Source organism: Cyrtonyx montezumae, unplaced genomic scaffold, assembly GCF_038088225.1.
Source record: "Cyrtonyx montezumae isolate F1298 unplaced genomic scaffold, pur_monq_1.0 scaffold_70, whole genome shotgun sequence".
Lineage (NCBI taxonomy): Eukaryota > Metazoa > Chordata > Aves > Galliformes > Odontophoridae > Cyrtonyx > Cyrtonyx montezumae.
This window is the reverse complement of record NW_027072079.1, coordinates 142,541-158,113: the sequence shown is the minus strand read 5'-3', so window position 1 is coordinate 158,113 and position 15,573 is coordinate 142,541. Positions and strand designations below refer to the sequence as shown.

The 15,573-nt window shown below is 53.6% G+C and overlaps 2 protein-coding genes across 3 annotated transcripts; both read right to left on the bottom strand.

Moving 5' to 3' along the window:
• Positions 1-553: 553 nt before the first annotated feature.
• Positions 554-4,434, bottom strand: GPD1 (glycerol-3-phosphate dehydrogenase 1). The gene is made up of 8 exons (XM_065751483.1): positions 4,358-4,434; positions 4,046-4,223; positions 3,489-3,629; positions 3,010-3,148; positions 2,044-2,156; positions 1,522-1,755; positions 1,246-1,352; positions 554-1,043 (listed from the first exon to the last, which is right to left on the bottom strand). The coding sequence occupies exons 1-8, from the start codon at positions 4,396-4,398 to the stop codon at positions 947-949; spliced, it is 1,050 nt and encodes a 349-aa protein (XP_065607555.1). The 5' UTR covers positions 4,399-4,434; the 3' UTR covers positions 554-946.
• A 781-nt stretch (positions 4,435-5,215) lies between these two features.
• Positions 5,216-12,329, bottom strand: SMARCD1 (SWI/SNF related, matrix associated, actin dependent regulator of chromatin, subfamily d, member 1). 2 transcript variants are annotated; one of them, XM_065751484.1, is made up of 13 exons: positions 12,161-12,329; positions 11,820-12,007; positions 10,633-10,675; positions 10,413-10,535; positions 10,011-10,139; positions 9,409-9,525; positions 8,975-9,076; positions 8,723-8,884; positions 8,516-8,613; positions 7,949-8,084; positions 7,487-7,609; positions 7,149-7,250; positions 5,216-6,923 (listed from the first exon to the last, which is right to left on the bottom strand). In XM_065751484.1, exons 1-13 carry the CDS (start codon positions 12,326-12,328, stop codon positions 6,870-6,872), a joined length of 1,545 nt encoding a protein of 514 aa, XP_065607556.1. In that variant the 5' UTR covers position 12,329; the 3' UTR covers positions 5,216-6,869. The 2 variants fall into 2 exon arrangements, with proteins under 2 accessions (XP_065607556.1, XP_065607558.1); XM_065751486.1 differs by having other exon boundaries at positions 10,017-10,139.
• Positions 12,330-15,573: the final 3,244 nt, after the last annotated feature.

Genomic DNA, 15,573 nt, shown 5'->3' with positions numbered 1-15,573 from the left:
CTGCTGTGGGTCATTCCTCTAAGAGCAACATGGCCCAACTGCTGTATCAGGTACACTGCCAAGGGCTACGCAGCCTGCCAGCTGCTAGAAAGACTTTGGGGCAGTTGGTCCCTGCATTGCCAAAGCCAAGCCAGAGAACAAAACCCATACGAGGGAGGAGGGCTGGCCAGGGACAGCCAGCAGGCACAAAATTAGCACAGGCAGATCAGTGACAAAAGGGGTCAGAGGCCAGGGTCGGGTGTGAGAACAAAAAGTGAAATCAGTGAGCTCTGAGGGCTCTCCCTGGAGCTGCCCTCATGCAGGCAAAGTGCCGGCTGTGCTGTGCAGCAGAAGCAGCTGGTGGTGGCTGAGGAAGCTGCACATGGCAGGGAGCTCTCTTCTGTGCTGGTGCTTCTCTGAAGAGTGATGATCAGCTCCTTTGAAAGTCCTCAGGAGCTTCAGTCTCTGATGGAGCCTGGCAGGGAACCGTGGCCCCTCTGTGAGGCAGTTAAGACAAAAGCAACAGCAGCAAGCAGGGAAAAGCTGGTGTCACGCCAAGTGGCCCCACAGGGCTATTAGCAAAGCTTGTCCTGCCAGGCAGTGCCTCCTGCATAGCCTGTATCCATCACGACGACCTAGCAGAGTCTCTCTGAGAACTGAATCCACCAAAGCATAAGAAGGGGAAAGGAGGAAGATGCTCAGGTCCACTCAGGGCAGGACCTAGGCAGCAGCAGAAGCTAAATGAGCCCTTCAGACAGAGAGGGAGACCAGCAGGTACCTCCGTGCAGATGCCAGACTCGAACTGGCAGTCTCCATGGCTGAGAAGGGAAACCTCTGCCCTTGCAGTGCTCTGCAAAGGCTCCCAGAAGTCTGGACTCCTCACAAAGCTGTAGCAGCAGCAAGATGGTGCGGGTGGGAGCTCACCCCTCTTCTCAGCAGGATCCACAGTTTTGCAGGCAGAGCCCATTTACATGTGCTCAGGGTGGTTCTGGAGACACTTGATGACATCAGAAACAGGTTTGCCCTCATAGCAGATCTGATAGACAGCTGTGAAGAGGGGGAACCTGTGGGCAGACCAACACAATCACTCAGAGCAGTCACAGCAACAGATGTGCTGGGCAGCAGCAGGTGGGACTGCAGCTCATTGGGTGCACACAGTGCAGAGCTTCACCTGAGCAGTGGGGATGCTGAGAGGAGTGGGGAAGGAGAGCTCCACCCCTACCCCAAGCCTCAAAAAAGCAAATCAAGGGAGATGAGCTCACTCACTTATCCACCATGTTCTTGGTTTTAAGGATGTGATTCAGCTCAGCAGACGTTTGGGGACCTTGCAGCTTCTGCCCATTCAACATCTCCTTCTCCAGCTGTTCAATGGACTGAAACAACCCAACAGAGAAGGAGTTGGACACTGCCACGCCATCCATTACCCCACGTTCCTTCCCTGGAGCTGGGCAGTGGGATTGGGTGAGTGAAGGTGATACCCTGGTGCTAACTGGCCCCACGCTGTTGCAGGTTCCCCTCGCTGCTGCTCCCTGCTCTGCTCACCTTCCCAGTCTTGGCAAAAGCCTCAGCCACTTTGCGGTTACGACCTCCGTAGCAGGTGGTGATGAGATCGGCGACCCCACAGCTCTCCAGGAAGGTGGAAGGGGTGACGGGGCCCTTGCAGAAGATCTTGGCAAAGCTAATCATCTCCATCAGCCCCAAACGGATCACAGCAGCCTTTGTGTTGTCTCCAAAGCCAAGACCATCGCAGAAACCAGCCCCTACAGCCACAACGTTCTGGAAAACAACGACACAGAGCCATGTGTTCTCAACAGAGCCCCGGGGCACTGCTGCATCCACAGGTGAAAGTGTGATCCCATCAACAGACTGCTGCCTGCTCCTGCCTGTCTGGTGACCACCATCCCTCCAAGCAGCTGAGCAGGACATGCACAGAGCTCCCCTGGAAGCCTGGCTTTCTGCCCAGCTGTCTCTAGGCAAGCTGGAGTGCAGTATCCAGAAGAGATCACTCAGTGCTCTCTGCAGAGCTAACTGAGCCCTGAAAACCTCAGTGAGCAGCTCACCCACCTTCAGAGCCCCACAGATCTCTACAGTGTCAGCTTCCTGCACCACCGTGACCCGAAAGTTTGGTGTCTGCATCAGCTCCTTCAGGATCTGCCCATACTGTGCATTCTTACAGCCTGATGAGACAATGAGAGAAGGGACAAGATGATGGAGCAGACCCTAAAGGAGGACTTCATTCCAGCCCACCCGTGTGGTCCTGCTGCATTCAGCACAGTGAGAGGAATCCGTTGCCCAAATGATGGACATGGCTAAACATTTGCAGGCCCACAAAGTGCCAAGCAGACGTTGCCTGGCAGATAACCAAGGTTCAAACTTGGAATTCCCAGAAGACAGGGACGATCCCTGCCACAGAACTGGCATGTCCGCTTTTAAAGGCGTCTTCAGAGATTGCAAATTCGGGTTTGGAGACTGCTGTTCTCCCTGCAGTGCCCTGCACCGTGTGTGCTCACGGTGGCAGCATGCTCTGCTTACACCTCTCCAGCCTCCTGCACGGCTTGTTTGCTTTTGTTCTAAATACAGACACTTTGAATCTTGTAACTTCTAACCCAGAGAACAGCTCTGTTGGTTTTGGCCGCTGTGTGTGGTTCACAAACAACGTGGAGGACGGCAGGAGCTGCCAGCAGGTGAACTTTGAAGCAGCCCTGGCTAGCAGGTCCAGGGGAGCGTCCTTTGAAGCCCAATGAAATGAAGGGAAGCAAACTATTTCCTAAAGGGTCTCCAGTGCCCACCCCGTTCATTTCTGCCACGCTGACTGCCAGATGTTCATAGTGCTGGCAGGAGCTTCCAGACACACAGCTCTGTTTTTAACAGTGAGCGATCCCATTGCACTGTGGATGAGTTCACCCAGTTCCCGTGGACTCTCACTGCCTTCAGAAGGAAGGAGGGCCCAAGCAGCATCACGTTCTCCCCTCTGCCTCCTCCTGCTCATCAGAAATGAGGGTGCTAACGAGAGGGACGTTGGCTCCTTACCGATGGTTGTCTCGCAGAACTTCTCTTCTGCCACTTCGCTGGCAATGTTGGCCCCCATGAGGACACTCATCTCAATTCCCAGTTTCTCGTGGATGATGTCTGAGATCAACCTCAGCCCATCGGGTCCTTCATCCACCCCCTGGGAAACAACCAGGGGCAGAGATGAGCTCGTGGCCCAGGAGTCCTGGCCCCAGTCCTGCCATCCCAACAGCCCCCCCATGCTCAGCTGCACCCCACTCCTCACAGCACACGGGATCTCCCATGTGTCCTCACCCATCCCTATCCCAATACACCTCCAAATCCCCACAAGGCACTGCCCATGCTCCCGTGTACCTAACTCCGTTCACTGCAGGGGAGTTGGTCTAGATGACCATTAAAGATCCCTCCCAACTAAAAAAACTCGATGATGCTACGACGCTATGACTCCAATTTCTGCTCGAAACCCCCCAGCACCCTCCTGGCTGTGCCCCTGCTCACACCTTGATGAGTGACATCCCGATAGCACCTTTCTTCACGTGGGCCTTGATCTGATCGCAGACTTTGCCGATGAACTGGTGGGGCACCACGAACAGGAGGATGTCAGCCCCAGAGCAAGCTTTCACCAGGTCTGGCTCTGCCACCTGCACAGCACAGCTGCCATCAGGACCTCGTCCACAATGCTTCATAAAGAGGGGTCTGCCCTAACCCACAGCACAGGGAGCAGGGGGTTTAGGGGACAAACTCTGCCCCATGAACCGCAGGGAAAGGCTCAGCCTGGCTCCCAGCTTGGGAGGCAGCAACACGTGGCCTTGGGATCAGCCCCTGGGATGCCAGAGTGGGGGCAAAGGTGGGCAGTGAGAGCAAGCAGGGCTGCAGCTCATCCCAAAGCACGCGAGGTCACCAGGAATAGCAGAGCCCCACGCAGCCTGCTGCACCCCTTCCTCCACGCTGCCGGCACATGGGGCTGCGGCAGCTCAGCAGCTTTTTATTACCTGTCACCAGGGTGATAAAACACGGCCCTCGTGCTCAAGCAGGCCACCGGAAGGCTCTCACTCACCACGTTGGGGGGCAGCTTGTGGCCCGGCAGGTACTTGACGTTCTCGTGCTCCGTGTTGATGATCTCGGTGAGCCGCCGGCCGCCCACCTCCTCCTCCAGCACCCACATGCTCACCGTGTTCTCGAAGGTGCCCAGCCGTGCTGCATTGCTACCCACGATCTTGGCGATAGCAGAGCCCCTGCGTGGGGGAGGGGGGGGGGGAAGCGGAGCCGTGGGCAGGGGGCACCCGGGGGGATCCCAGGGCACCGGGAATCACGCAGTGCCCCGGGTGGGGGGCAGCACCTGGAATAGGGGAACGTGGCGGGCGCTCACCAGTTGCCGGAGCCCACGATGCACACCTTCTTGCCACCCATGGTGCAGGGAAGCAGGGAGCTGCGCAGCACGGAGCCCGAGGGCGCTATTTGAAGGCTGTCCCCGTCCCCCCCCCCCCCACCCCGGGCCGGCCCCCCCGCCCCGCCCCGCAGAACCGGGCTCCATCACGGGGACGATGTGCACTGCCCCGGAGCAGAGGAGGAGCGGCTCAGGTCGCTCAGAGCCGTCCTGCCTCTCATTCCCTCCCAATTTTCTGCAGAAAAGCAGTTTATTTCCTCCCGGTGCCTTCCTCCCCACCCCCCTCCTCCCCTCCCCCCCCCCAGTGGGAAACATGACCCGTCTGAACGCAGCCCCAGCCTTAACCCCACCGAGAGCAGCAGCGCTGACTGCTTGACCTTAGGAGCTGCCCTTGCTTCTGCATTCACGATCTCACCAGCGTCCTCAAGCTTTGTGCATTACCTTTCCACTTTTAATGACAAAGCCGAATGAAAAGGGCAAAGTCCCTTTTTTTTTCCACGGCTTTTGACCCATTTAGGTAACCCTTAATACGGTTTTCTCCAAGTTCTGTGGCACGGACACGAGGCTGGCCAGCATTTATCAGCAGCTGGATTTCTGCTCCACATCCTTTGCTCTTATACCACAAAAGCACCCTGCAAAGGGCTCAGTGGTCCCCGTGAGCCAGAGATGCTTTTAAGAAAGGCTCAGTGTGAAAGGCTAAAACGGGAAGAATGTTCTCTCTGCAGTTTCTTAAACCAGCTGGCTTTGTTTTAAAGAGAAAAGTGAAAATGATCCTGTCCCTTCCCAGGCAAATACACAAACTGTCATCCACTAAGGCAGCTGCTGAGAGAAAAAGCATGCTGTCAGCACAGGGGGAGGACAGCTTCCTTTGCAGGCTTTTATTAAAACTGGGTGACATCTACAAGGATACAGTACAAAAAAAAACAAAAAACAACTTTTGGTCCATGGAAAAACAAACAAAAAAAAAAAGAAACCAACAACGCAATAGTTAAGAAAAGCAGTTATTCTGCAACAGCTATGTTTGCCTACGCAGTGTTCAGCATCCTTCATGTGCAACTACCCTGAGGAGTCAGTGGGCTGCTTCATCAGCACCAAGACCTTCACCCCAGTACCACAGAGGAGCAGTTTCAAAAGGGGGCAAAGGAGAAGGGGAGGGTCTATTACTCACAGACATGTGGGAACACAGACACGAGTAGGGCTCCCAGATTCAGAGCAACCTCCCCAACCACACCACGCTGGGGTTGGGGGGCTTGTCAGTATTGTGGTTTTGCAGCTGTTCCAAGGGAACCAACTTTGAGTTACAGTCCGTTTGCATTACAGTTCCAAGCAGAAATACTGAGATCCAGGCCAAGAGAAGTTGTTCTCTTACACCCGACCACTGGGTCACTAGTAAATAACTCCATGAAGAGGCATAAGGGCTGCTGCTCCCCAAGGTGAAGAAAGTCTGTTTGTACATTCCTGATCCATAACTTGACTAAAAAAACCACAGGAGCTTCAGCACGGAAACATCTGCTAACTCATATATGCTTGGGGCTACCTCCATTCCCATTGGATGGATCCACACTCCCAGCTCTGCAGGAAAGAGCCTCTGGTCCCCACAGCCAACGACACGTTGTCACTGTCCCAAAGGAATGAGTAAACAATACTCTGCCCCTGCACAATTGCACTGGGCAGCTGCTGCATTCCCTCCCCACTACAGGGAAAGCAAGCAGCCAGCTGGCTTCCAGGAACCATCAGTGGAGTCTTTTTCTGAGCTCTCCCAATGCTTCCACATCTCTGCAGTAAGACAACGCTTCATCTCCCAAGTGATTCCCAGCTCAAGGCAGTCTGTCACAAACGTGAAGGGAGCAGCACAGGGGGAAAGGATAAGGAAAGAAACAATTCTCTATACAGTCCAGTAACTTCCTCAAAGAGGAGAGTGACCTGTGAGGCAGCCCAGTGCAGCAGCCCCCTCCCACTGAGGGAGGGGAGGGATGGAGGTATGTCAGCATCCTGCCCACTCCGTCTCCTGGTACCTTGCTACAAACCGAGGCAGAAACTAAACTAGCCACAGAACTCTGCCCCTTCAAGCAGATCCTGGCTTCCCAGAGTCAGGCCTCACGTGTGCCACAACTAGATGCTAGTTGAAGAGGGACGGGAAGAGGAAGAGTTTCTGAACTTGAGAGGAGCTCCAAGTCAGCGTTCATACTGGCTACTGGGGACACTACAGGCAGCACGGAGTCAAGGGGAGGCTCTTGGAAGCCTTGGGACTGCCAAGGCAACAGTCAGGAAGAAAACCAGGTAGAAGTGTGTACTTGTTGGAGCCTGTCTGCTTGCCACACCCCAGAAGACCCCAGGTGTCCTAGAGCTGCCCCAGAAGGGACAATGCCAGGATGGATGATGGTGCAAGGCCTCAGCACCACAGCGTGGTTACGTGAGCCTGAACTGCATGCTCTGCAGCACCCTGTCTCCACAAGGAGCTGTGATGCCTTCTGGTTTGGGAAGAGATGAGGGCCTATGTGTTACGGATTCCCAGGGCCTGCTCCAGCTCCTGCCGTCTTTGCTGGACCTGGAAGAGAAGAGTTGAAGCATTAACACAGATGGCAGCATGGTATTCAAGTACCCCACAGGGCCCAGCTGGATCAGGCTGAGCACAAACTGGGATCATAATGCATCAGCAGTGTCTGAAAGCGAGGCTTAACACTGCCCCTTTTCACCAGGGCATCAGCCCCAAGGAGTGACAGGTACACCAAGTCATGGGGTATGGAAGGGATCTCTGCCTGGGGACACTTACCTTGGAGTAGAAGTATCTGCACACAGCTTCCTGAGCCCATGGCTGGAAGTAGAACTCAGCTCTACGCTCCTCTTCAGGATTCCCAACAACATCAGTCATCGTCTGGAAAGCACAAAGGACAAAGCAGTTCAGGGAGTACGAAAGCTCTGCACTGAACAAAACTGCACCCCCCCTTTGCCTCAAAGAAACTTCAGTTCAGTCAGGTCAGGTCCTCATGCTTGATATCAGTTCAAGTCCTGCTTTCTGAGCAGGAAATTGCCTTTCTCTCTCTGTGGGAGCTAGTTATAATGAGGGAAACATGTGACTGGATCCACCCTCCACACAAGAAAAGCTCTTACCTTCAAGTCCCGGCACTGGGACTGGAGCCAGTCATTGATGAAGCCCTGAGGATCTCGGGCAAAGCTCAGCATGAACTCACGCTGGGTCTTCAGCTGGTTAATTGTCTCTATTGTTTCATGGATCTGAAGGAGACAAGCACAGCATCGAGACTGCTGAATGGGGGAAAAATGTCAGAGAAACACAAAGAGATCCAACACGTGAAGGTGAATTCTTATACTCTCTGGTTGACTTCTCAGATAGGATTCACAGCTCCCTGCTCTAAATGTTACCCGTTTTTCCACTGATCTCTTCCTTTAAAACCCTGCTTCCAGGTAAAGTCACCTATCTATAACATGGTTGCCTCACTCCAGCTTTCAAATGCCCAACAGAGCAAAGCTGAACGGCCACATTCAGAGCTCATCTTGCTCCACAGACACACTCCTGTCTAGCAACGATGGCTGAACTGAAGGAACTCCTCCTACCTTGTTATCCAGAGCAGCAATTTCCTGCTGACTGGCAGTTGATAGCAGGAATGAATTCATCTGAGTCTTCAAGGTGTCATCTACCTCCACATCAATGTCATAGCAGGCCGTTTTCTTCTGGTCATTAGGATCAACACTAGAGATATCCAGAAGAAAGGAACCACAAAAAGTGAGTAGTTCAAGAAATTGTCACATCAAATTCTGACTGCTCGAGGGTGGTGCAGCTAAGGACTGCAGGCAGAGAAAAGCCAAGCCAGTGCTGGCTTCAGCTCTAACATCAAACAGCAAAGCTTTATTGATGTCTTTACTGCACATGAACCAAGTGATTGTTCAGACAAATTTCTACCCACACACGTGTAATGCAAAGACAGTATGAGCTCCCTGTGAAAGAGAGGGATACAGCAAGTGTCAGCAGTGCCCACTGCTGTATAAGGAAATAATGGCAGGCAATGCAGGGGAACGGCTACTGAAAAATCAGAGCACATTCTATGTCACCTTCTGTGCCAGTGTCATCCATCCTTTCCTCTCCTCCTTCTAGAAATAAGAAGCCAAGTGGAGCAGCCTCACCTGATGACGTGATTTATGATGATCGGTTCGGGGGGCATCAGCAGTGCATGAAGCCTTTGTGGAATTTCAGAGAACTTCATCCGCTGAGATTCAAATATCTGTGACAGAAACACAGGGCTAAGGGAAGGAACAGGAGCTCTGTGCCAGAGGTGCATGCCTGCTGACCAGGAAAAGCTGAAGCTCGTTCCCCACCACAAATACCATTACCTGCTGCAGGTATTTGTCACAGATGACGTACTCCCGCTCGTGGGGGTCCTGGAGCTTGTGGGTCTTGATATATTGCCACAAAGCCTGGATGATCACTGGGCGAGTCTGAGTGTGGATCCCCAGGAGACGAGCCAAGCGGGGATCCAGTTTGAACTGGGGAGGCTGAAAGAAGAAGCACAGAGAGGTGAGAAGGGACTACGGCCACAGCGAAGCAAAAGCTGCGTACGCCCAGCACTGCTACCAACATCTCACCTGGTAATCGAGCATCAGAAGGACAGTGCAGCGCACGTTGACATCTCCTGGCCTCTTCACCTGGAAGCCATCTGTCTCCTGAGTTGTAGCAGTTCTGTGCCACTGGGATAGGTGCAACAGGAGGAGGCATTTAGCTGCACCCACACACTCGATCCCTTTGGCTCCCGCTGCTTGCCACCCAACCTCACCCACGACAGAAAATTCATCTTATCCCCATTTATAGTTTGAATCAAGAGTGAATGCATTTATTCAGAGCTCTGGCAAGTCAGTGGAAAAGCTAACACGAGAATTCAAAAGAATTCAGCCCTGGCTCCCAGCCACTTGTTAAAGCCTTAAATACCCCACTTCACAAGTTACACAATGACATACAAATTCAGCCTGCTAGAAAAGCAACCCATTTGTAGAGATAATACAGCAAAAAGAAGCAAGCTCACCTCTACCAGGTGATTGTCAGGGCCATAGAGGTCTTTATCAAGTTCAATGACCAGAGATTTAAAGAAGGATGAGAACTTTCTTTTCTGTTTGGTGGCATCATATTTGGACAAAGCAGACTGCAAGCAACACAGGAAGGAAGGGTGTCAGGAGAGCAAGCCCCAGGACTCAAGCACAGGCAAGGTGCACAACAGTGTTCCTGTAAGTTGTGAACACTTACGTTCATCAACACATGCTTGAAAATCAAGTCCCAAGTCAAAAATGGTGAAAGACTGGAGATAAAGATGAGCTTGGAGGAATTAACTTACTCAGCAATTACATAAAATGCGAGTGCCCTGGTTCTAAGAGCCAGGGTACACAAGTGCCACTGATAGGCTCTCACCATTAATTCTTATAGCTATAAGAACTTTGTATAACTCATGTTCTGCCATGGGGATACCCATCGGTCGCCGAGTTGGGCTCTCGGTCTCGTCACCATCAGACTCCTTGGAAAACAGAGATGAAGGAGGATATCAAGCCCTTAGCTACACTCCCAGGCACTAAGAAACTGGTTCAATTGCCAATTCCAGATCCATAAAATCAACTCTGTAGTTGGGTGCCTTACACTCACATCTTCTAGCAGCCGTCCTTCCACTCGAAGCTCCCAGGAGGCCACTGTTCCTTCACCATCCTCTGCATCTGACTTGGCAGGATTGAAGGTATTGGAGATAAAAATACGTAGCTTTCGTTTTTGCTACAAGAAAAAGCATCAGCTCAATATTCATTCTGCACCAAAGGGATGACTCATCTTGCTTACGTTCTGTTAAAACTAAGCTTAATATTCTTCTCCTCCTCATACATCCACTCTCTCGGGGCAAACAGTGCAGAGAGAGGCAGTCCTGGTCCTGCCCCCCACTTAAGTCTCGGGCATTAGGATTCTTTACACACTTACAGGGATATGACACAATCTTCAGAGCCCTCCTACTCTCCTGATCACAGTCAGAGTCTCTAAATGTCCCTCACTTACCTTAATGGGTCGTTTCAAAGCCTCCTGGATATCCAAGCGTTTCCTCATGATGGTCTGGTCCAATTTCCTTTCAAAGGCCAGCAGGTCCATATAAGCTTGAGACTCAGGCACAAGTTCACGAATCTACAGCAGAGCACAAGCCAATCAAGAATGCAAATCACTGTCAATTCCCCCCCACACCTCTGTACCACCAGAGGCTGTGACTGCGTGTGTCACTCACCCTCTGAGGTAGAATTTTGTCTGCCATCTTCTTCTTTTTAGCACTGTGAAGGAAGGAACACATTAAAATGGCAACCGTTCACAAAAGGAGCAAGATGAGGTTTGTCTGGTTCAGGACCATGGCACCAGGAGTGCTCTCAGCCCTACAGAAGCTGATCACCTGAATACAACCCCAAGGAAAGCAGGGCTGCATCACTGGAAAGGACGCCCTGGCAGAGCGTCCAACCAAAGGGGCTCCTCTGGCTCAATTTTCTCTACACAGACTTTTCTAGGAGACTCAGGAGTGAATTATCAATGTTGCTGTGGCATCACATTGTACTGCCAGAAACTGAATGTAAACCTGCTTTTGTCTAGCAGCTGCACATTATTCTTTTACCTGCTGGAAGCTCCCCTTCACCCTGAGAAGAAGCTGCACAACAACGTCAAAGTATCTTTCAGACACCCAACAAAAAGAAGCAATGAGAGGCCCAGGCCTGGCCCTGCACACAGGAAAGCTTTGTGCTGCTATGAGCAGCCAGCAGATGACACCAAGTCAGTGCCTGCTCCTTCAGTGAGGACTCACAGCTCTCTCTGATTTCAGTGATACCTGTCTGCACCCTGAAACACAGATCTTTCCCCATGGGGCTTTTTGGAGAGAGAAGCAACGTATCTGCACCCATCTGGGGATGCCCTGAGCACCCCCACTGCCCTAGGGATGCACTGAGGATGCTCTGAGGGCCCCTTGGACTCAAGGATACCCTGAAACTCCTCCTTGCCCTTGGGGTGCCCTGAGGAACCCTGTTGCCATAGGAATGCCCCCAAGACCCCTGCTGCCTTAGGGATGCCCTGAGAATCCCTGCTACTCTGAGGATGCCCTAAAAAAACCTCCTGAGACTTACACTGATCGGGAGTTACATGGGAAAGACCTTAAGTGCCCCCACTACTCCAGGGACCCTTCGTATTTCATGGATGCCCAAGGATATCCTAAGCCCCTCATTGCCCTGGGGGTGCCTGGCTACCTCCTGAGGACACCCACTGCTTTAAGAACCCCTCGCTGCCCAAGGGCTGCACAAGGACACCCCGAGAGCCCTGCTGCCCCAGGGCTGTCCTGAGCTCCCCCCTCCCCTGAGGCTGACGACACCCAACGATGTTCTGAGGCCCCTGATCCCCTGGCAACGCCCGGATCCCCCCGGCACCCCCGGCCCTTACTTGTGGTTGCGGTTGGGCACTGCCTGGGGTTGCACCTGCTGCAGCTGCTGCGGCGCGGGCCTCTTGCGGGCCTGATCCAGGCCGGCCTGCGCCATGCCGGGCCGCACCGCCGGGCTCCCGCCGTACCCGGGCGGCCCCATGGAGGGACCCTGCGGTGCCAGGCGGCTTCCCGGTAACATCCCGGGGCGCTGCGTGGGGGGGGAAAAAAAAAACCGCTCCAGTGCCCACCGGGATGGAGAGGAGGGAGGAAGGGGGGGGGGGCGGCCCCGTCCTCGTCCCGGCCGCCTCCTCTCCCTCCCGCCCCGCCCCGCACGCCCCCGCCGGCCCCTCCCCTGCCTCACCGGATAGGCGGCCCCCGGCAGCGGCGAGCGGTACAGGCCTTGTCCCGGGGCCGGGCCCATGCGCACCGGCCCGCCTGGCGTGCCCGGGCCCAGCGTTCCGGCCCCGGCAGCGGCTCCGCCGCCGCCACCGCTGGGAGTCACCGACTGGAAGCCCGCCCGCGCCGCCATCTTCTCCAGCACAAAGGGGAGCGGACCGGAACCGGAGCTCTGACATAGAGAGAGCGCGCGGGCACCGCCCTAGAGCGGCACCGCTCGCAGAGAGCGCCCTCTGCTGGCGGGAGGAGGTACTGCAGGTGGGAACCCGCCGGGGTGGGGGGGGGCTGGGAGCCTCGATGCTCTGAGCGGGGGGGGGGGGTGATTGAGCCCCCCATTCTCACAGATATTCTCTGTCCGTTTTGGGACCGCTTTGTTTAGGGTTGGGGGCGCCCGGAGGAGGAGTCCACCCTCAGCAGCTGCTGCAGAAGGCACAACGCTGAATTAAAGGGCGCTTTTTGCAAGTATTAGCATTATTTTCCCTGTCCCCAGGGCGCTCATCCGTGTGGTTGTTCGTAGAGCAGAGGGACCTGCATCCAGCCTGCATTAATCCATGAATAAAAACCAAGAGAGCAGTCACACTGCAAGTACTAATTAAGCCATTCATGACGAGCCATTCAGGAGCCTGTCCTGTACACGGCCTTGTTGACTGAGGATAGAAGTGGGGAGATGTTGGCACCTTTTCCACCAAATTCAGTGTTTCCTGACCTCGATGGAAAACGTGATGCCGTGAGCACAGCCATTAGCTGTTGTCTCAGCATCCGTGTGTCCGTGCAGTTAATGTAATGCCACCTCCACAGCCTTGGCGCCTGGCTGCCTGATGAAATATTCATGGGGAGGAGAAGCGGTGGAACTTATCTGCTCCGCATTGTTCAGATGCAGCAACTTCAAGTGAGGCTTAAAGCCCGGCCAGAGCCTTTTGGGCAAGCTGGGATGTGGCTGGGAGGGACACAGGGAGGGAGAGAAAAGAAAGGAGATGGACTCTCCAGCAGCAGTTCCCTCTCTGTATGGAACTGGGGAGCCCAGCACTGGGCCCAGTGCTCCAGCTGTGCAGTGCACCCCAGGGAATCATTGGCCTTCTTGGCCACCAGGGCACACTCCTGGCTCCTGGTTACCCTGCTGGCCACCAGGAGACCCACGTCCTTCTCTGCAGAGCTCCTTTCTGGCAGCTCAGCCCTTGTTCACTCATCCAACCCACATTAAAGAGCTGCAGGGTCCTAAGAAATCCCACACAGTGTGAGCTGACATGGTGTGGCCCAGCTCCCTTTCTCCAGGGATGCTCTCTTGCCAGTCCTCCTTGTCCCCTGTCATTAGCTGTGTTTCATAAGAAGCAGGGGCGGGTGGAAATAACCCCAGTGTCTCCTTACACTTGTCCTTTCTCCTTCCCTCTGCCCGAGGGTTTTCTTGGTTCACTGCTCAGTGAAATGTTACCCGTGCACCTTCGTTTCCTGCACCTGCTGGCATGAGGCAGCTCTGCTGAAACCTTCCCCAGCCCGCGTGGCTCTGGCTCCAGGCAGCCGAGCAGCATCCAGGGCTGTGTAATTATAACCCAGTGCCTGTTTCTGCTGGCAGCGTTAGCAGAGAGCAAGTGGTAACCAGGAGTTATTGCTGTGGAGGAGAGGAGGTGATGCTATCTGTACCGCCGCTATCTGCACGGTGCGTGATTAATCCTCGCTCTGTAGGGTTTCAGCAGCCACACAATCAGTGGTGTGCAAGCAGGTGCTTCCCAGCAACCTCAGGCTGATGCGTGCAGCACCTTGTCCTCGCGTGCATTGTCAGGGATGCTTCCTGGGGAGTGTAATTAACTCCTTGCCTTGTGCACAGTGTGTACCAGCAGCCGTGGATGCACACTCTGCATGCATCACACACCTTGCAGCCCACCAGCTGTTTGCTGCCCTTCCCTGTAATCCCGAGCAGTGCAAGGATCCTTGCTCCTGCTCTGATGGTGCATGGACTGCATGCACTTTGGAGCCTGGAGTCAGAAACTGTGCAACTTGTCCCCTGCTCATGTTGGGTCCTGTCTGGCTCCAGGCTGTGCACCCATCCCTCGCCTATTGCTGGCTCCAGGCTGGGAATTGTAGTGGCTGTGCTGCTTTTGGGGTCCCTGAACCCCTCTGTTCCAGGCTGAGGCTCACACAGCACTTCCAGCAGCAGCAGAGACCTCAGGCAGAGGCATAGGATACAATGTGAGGCTGTGGTGGATGGAACCAGCCCTCTTTAGGGTTGCTGGGGAAGAGACCGTGGGGCCAGGGCCGCTGCCTGTCCCTGCAGCAGGAGCTGCTGAGTGCCACTGCAGAGGTAGTGAGCATAGTGAGCTGCTCTGGCTTCACAGTGTCTGGCTGCAATTAATTTAGGTTCATTAACTCCCTTCTGGGCTTAGCTATATCATCCTGTTCCTATTCAAAGCCCACCCTGTGGCCTTTGCAGAACCAGCTCTGGCAGAGAAGAACTGGAATAGCAGCAAGTCTCTTCTAGTTTGAATGCACACCACCCATCTGCCATTTCCAGGAGCAAGTTTGGCATTTCAGCATTCCCTGCCCACTGCCCATTCGCTATTATTCAATCTCCATGGGGTCCCTAGGGCTTTCTTGGATGCCCAGTGCTGGATCTGGCATGCTACTTTTGTTCTTTGTAGCTAGAAATCCTAAGGACAGAAACTGCTTACAAATGGCTTGTAATATAGCTGCTACTAACTTGGTTATATTAAAACCAGGTACTATTTGAGCTGGTGACTTGTTTCTGCTGACTTCAGATGTCTGTCCCAAAACACAGAAGTGCTGGAGCTGTTGAAGACTGGCAGCTGCACAGATGTGAATCCTCCTCCCTCCGCGCTGGAGCAGAAGTCGATTCCCATCCTCCATCCCCAAAGCAGCTCTCGGGTGTGCTCGTGGTGCTACAGGGCCAGGGGTGTGGGGCTGGAGCCCACCTGGGTACCAGGGCTCACTTAATCCCGGAGCATTTCCCGCAGCACAGACAGGCTCGGTGCTCATCAATTTTATCATTCTTTATATCGTCGTTAAGAGTAGCAGGTATTGATGTACAATGCATCTGTCATCTTATTGTGCTTCCTATGAAAATGTGTGTACATAGTACAGATACCAGAGAGAATTCAACACTTTATACACTTGAAGGCATTCAGAGATCAGTAACAGAAAAAAAAATGGCACAAGAACAAGGCCTAAATGCTACGGAATGGATATCTACACTGATATGATGCATGTATAGATATATATATATATATGTACACATATATATATAGTCATATATATTATATATAAGAAATATAAAATGCAGATGGCGTAATAGAAACAAACCAAAAGTTTGATGTTCCAACAGGTGAGCCTCAAGGTCAGATCCCAGCCCCATCTTTAAAAGCTTTA

Coding starts and splice junctions, on each gene's coding strand:
- SMARCD1 (XM_065751484.1), bottom strand. CDS start 12,328: ATGGCGGCGCGGGCGGGCTTCCAGTCGGTGACTCCCAGCGGTGGCGGC. Junction 10,140..10,412: donor CTTTGAAACGACCCATTAAG/GTAAGTGAGGGA, acceptor TTTTTCTTGTAG/CAAAAACGAAAGCTACGTAT. Junction 8,885..8,974: donor TTCTGATGCTCGATTACCAG/GTGAGATGTTGG, acceptor TTCTTCTTTCAG/CCTCCCCAGTTCAAACTGGA.
- GPD1 (XM_065751483.1), bottom strand. CDS start 4,398: ATGGGTGGCAAGAAGGTGTGCATCGTGGGCTCCGGCAACTG. Junction 4,224..4,357: donor ATCGTGGGCTCCGGCAACTG/GTGAGCGCCCGC, acceptor TCCCCCACGCAG/GGGCTCTGCTATCGCCAAGA. Junction 1,756..2,043: donor AGATCTGTGGGGCTCTGAAG/GTGGGTGAGCTG, acceptor GTTGTTTTCCAG/AACGTTGTGGCTGTAGGGGC.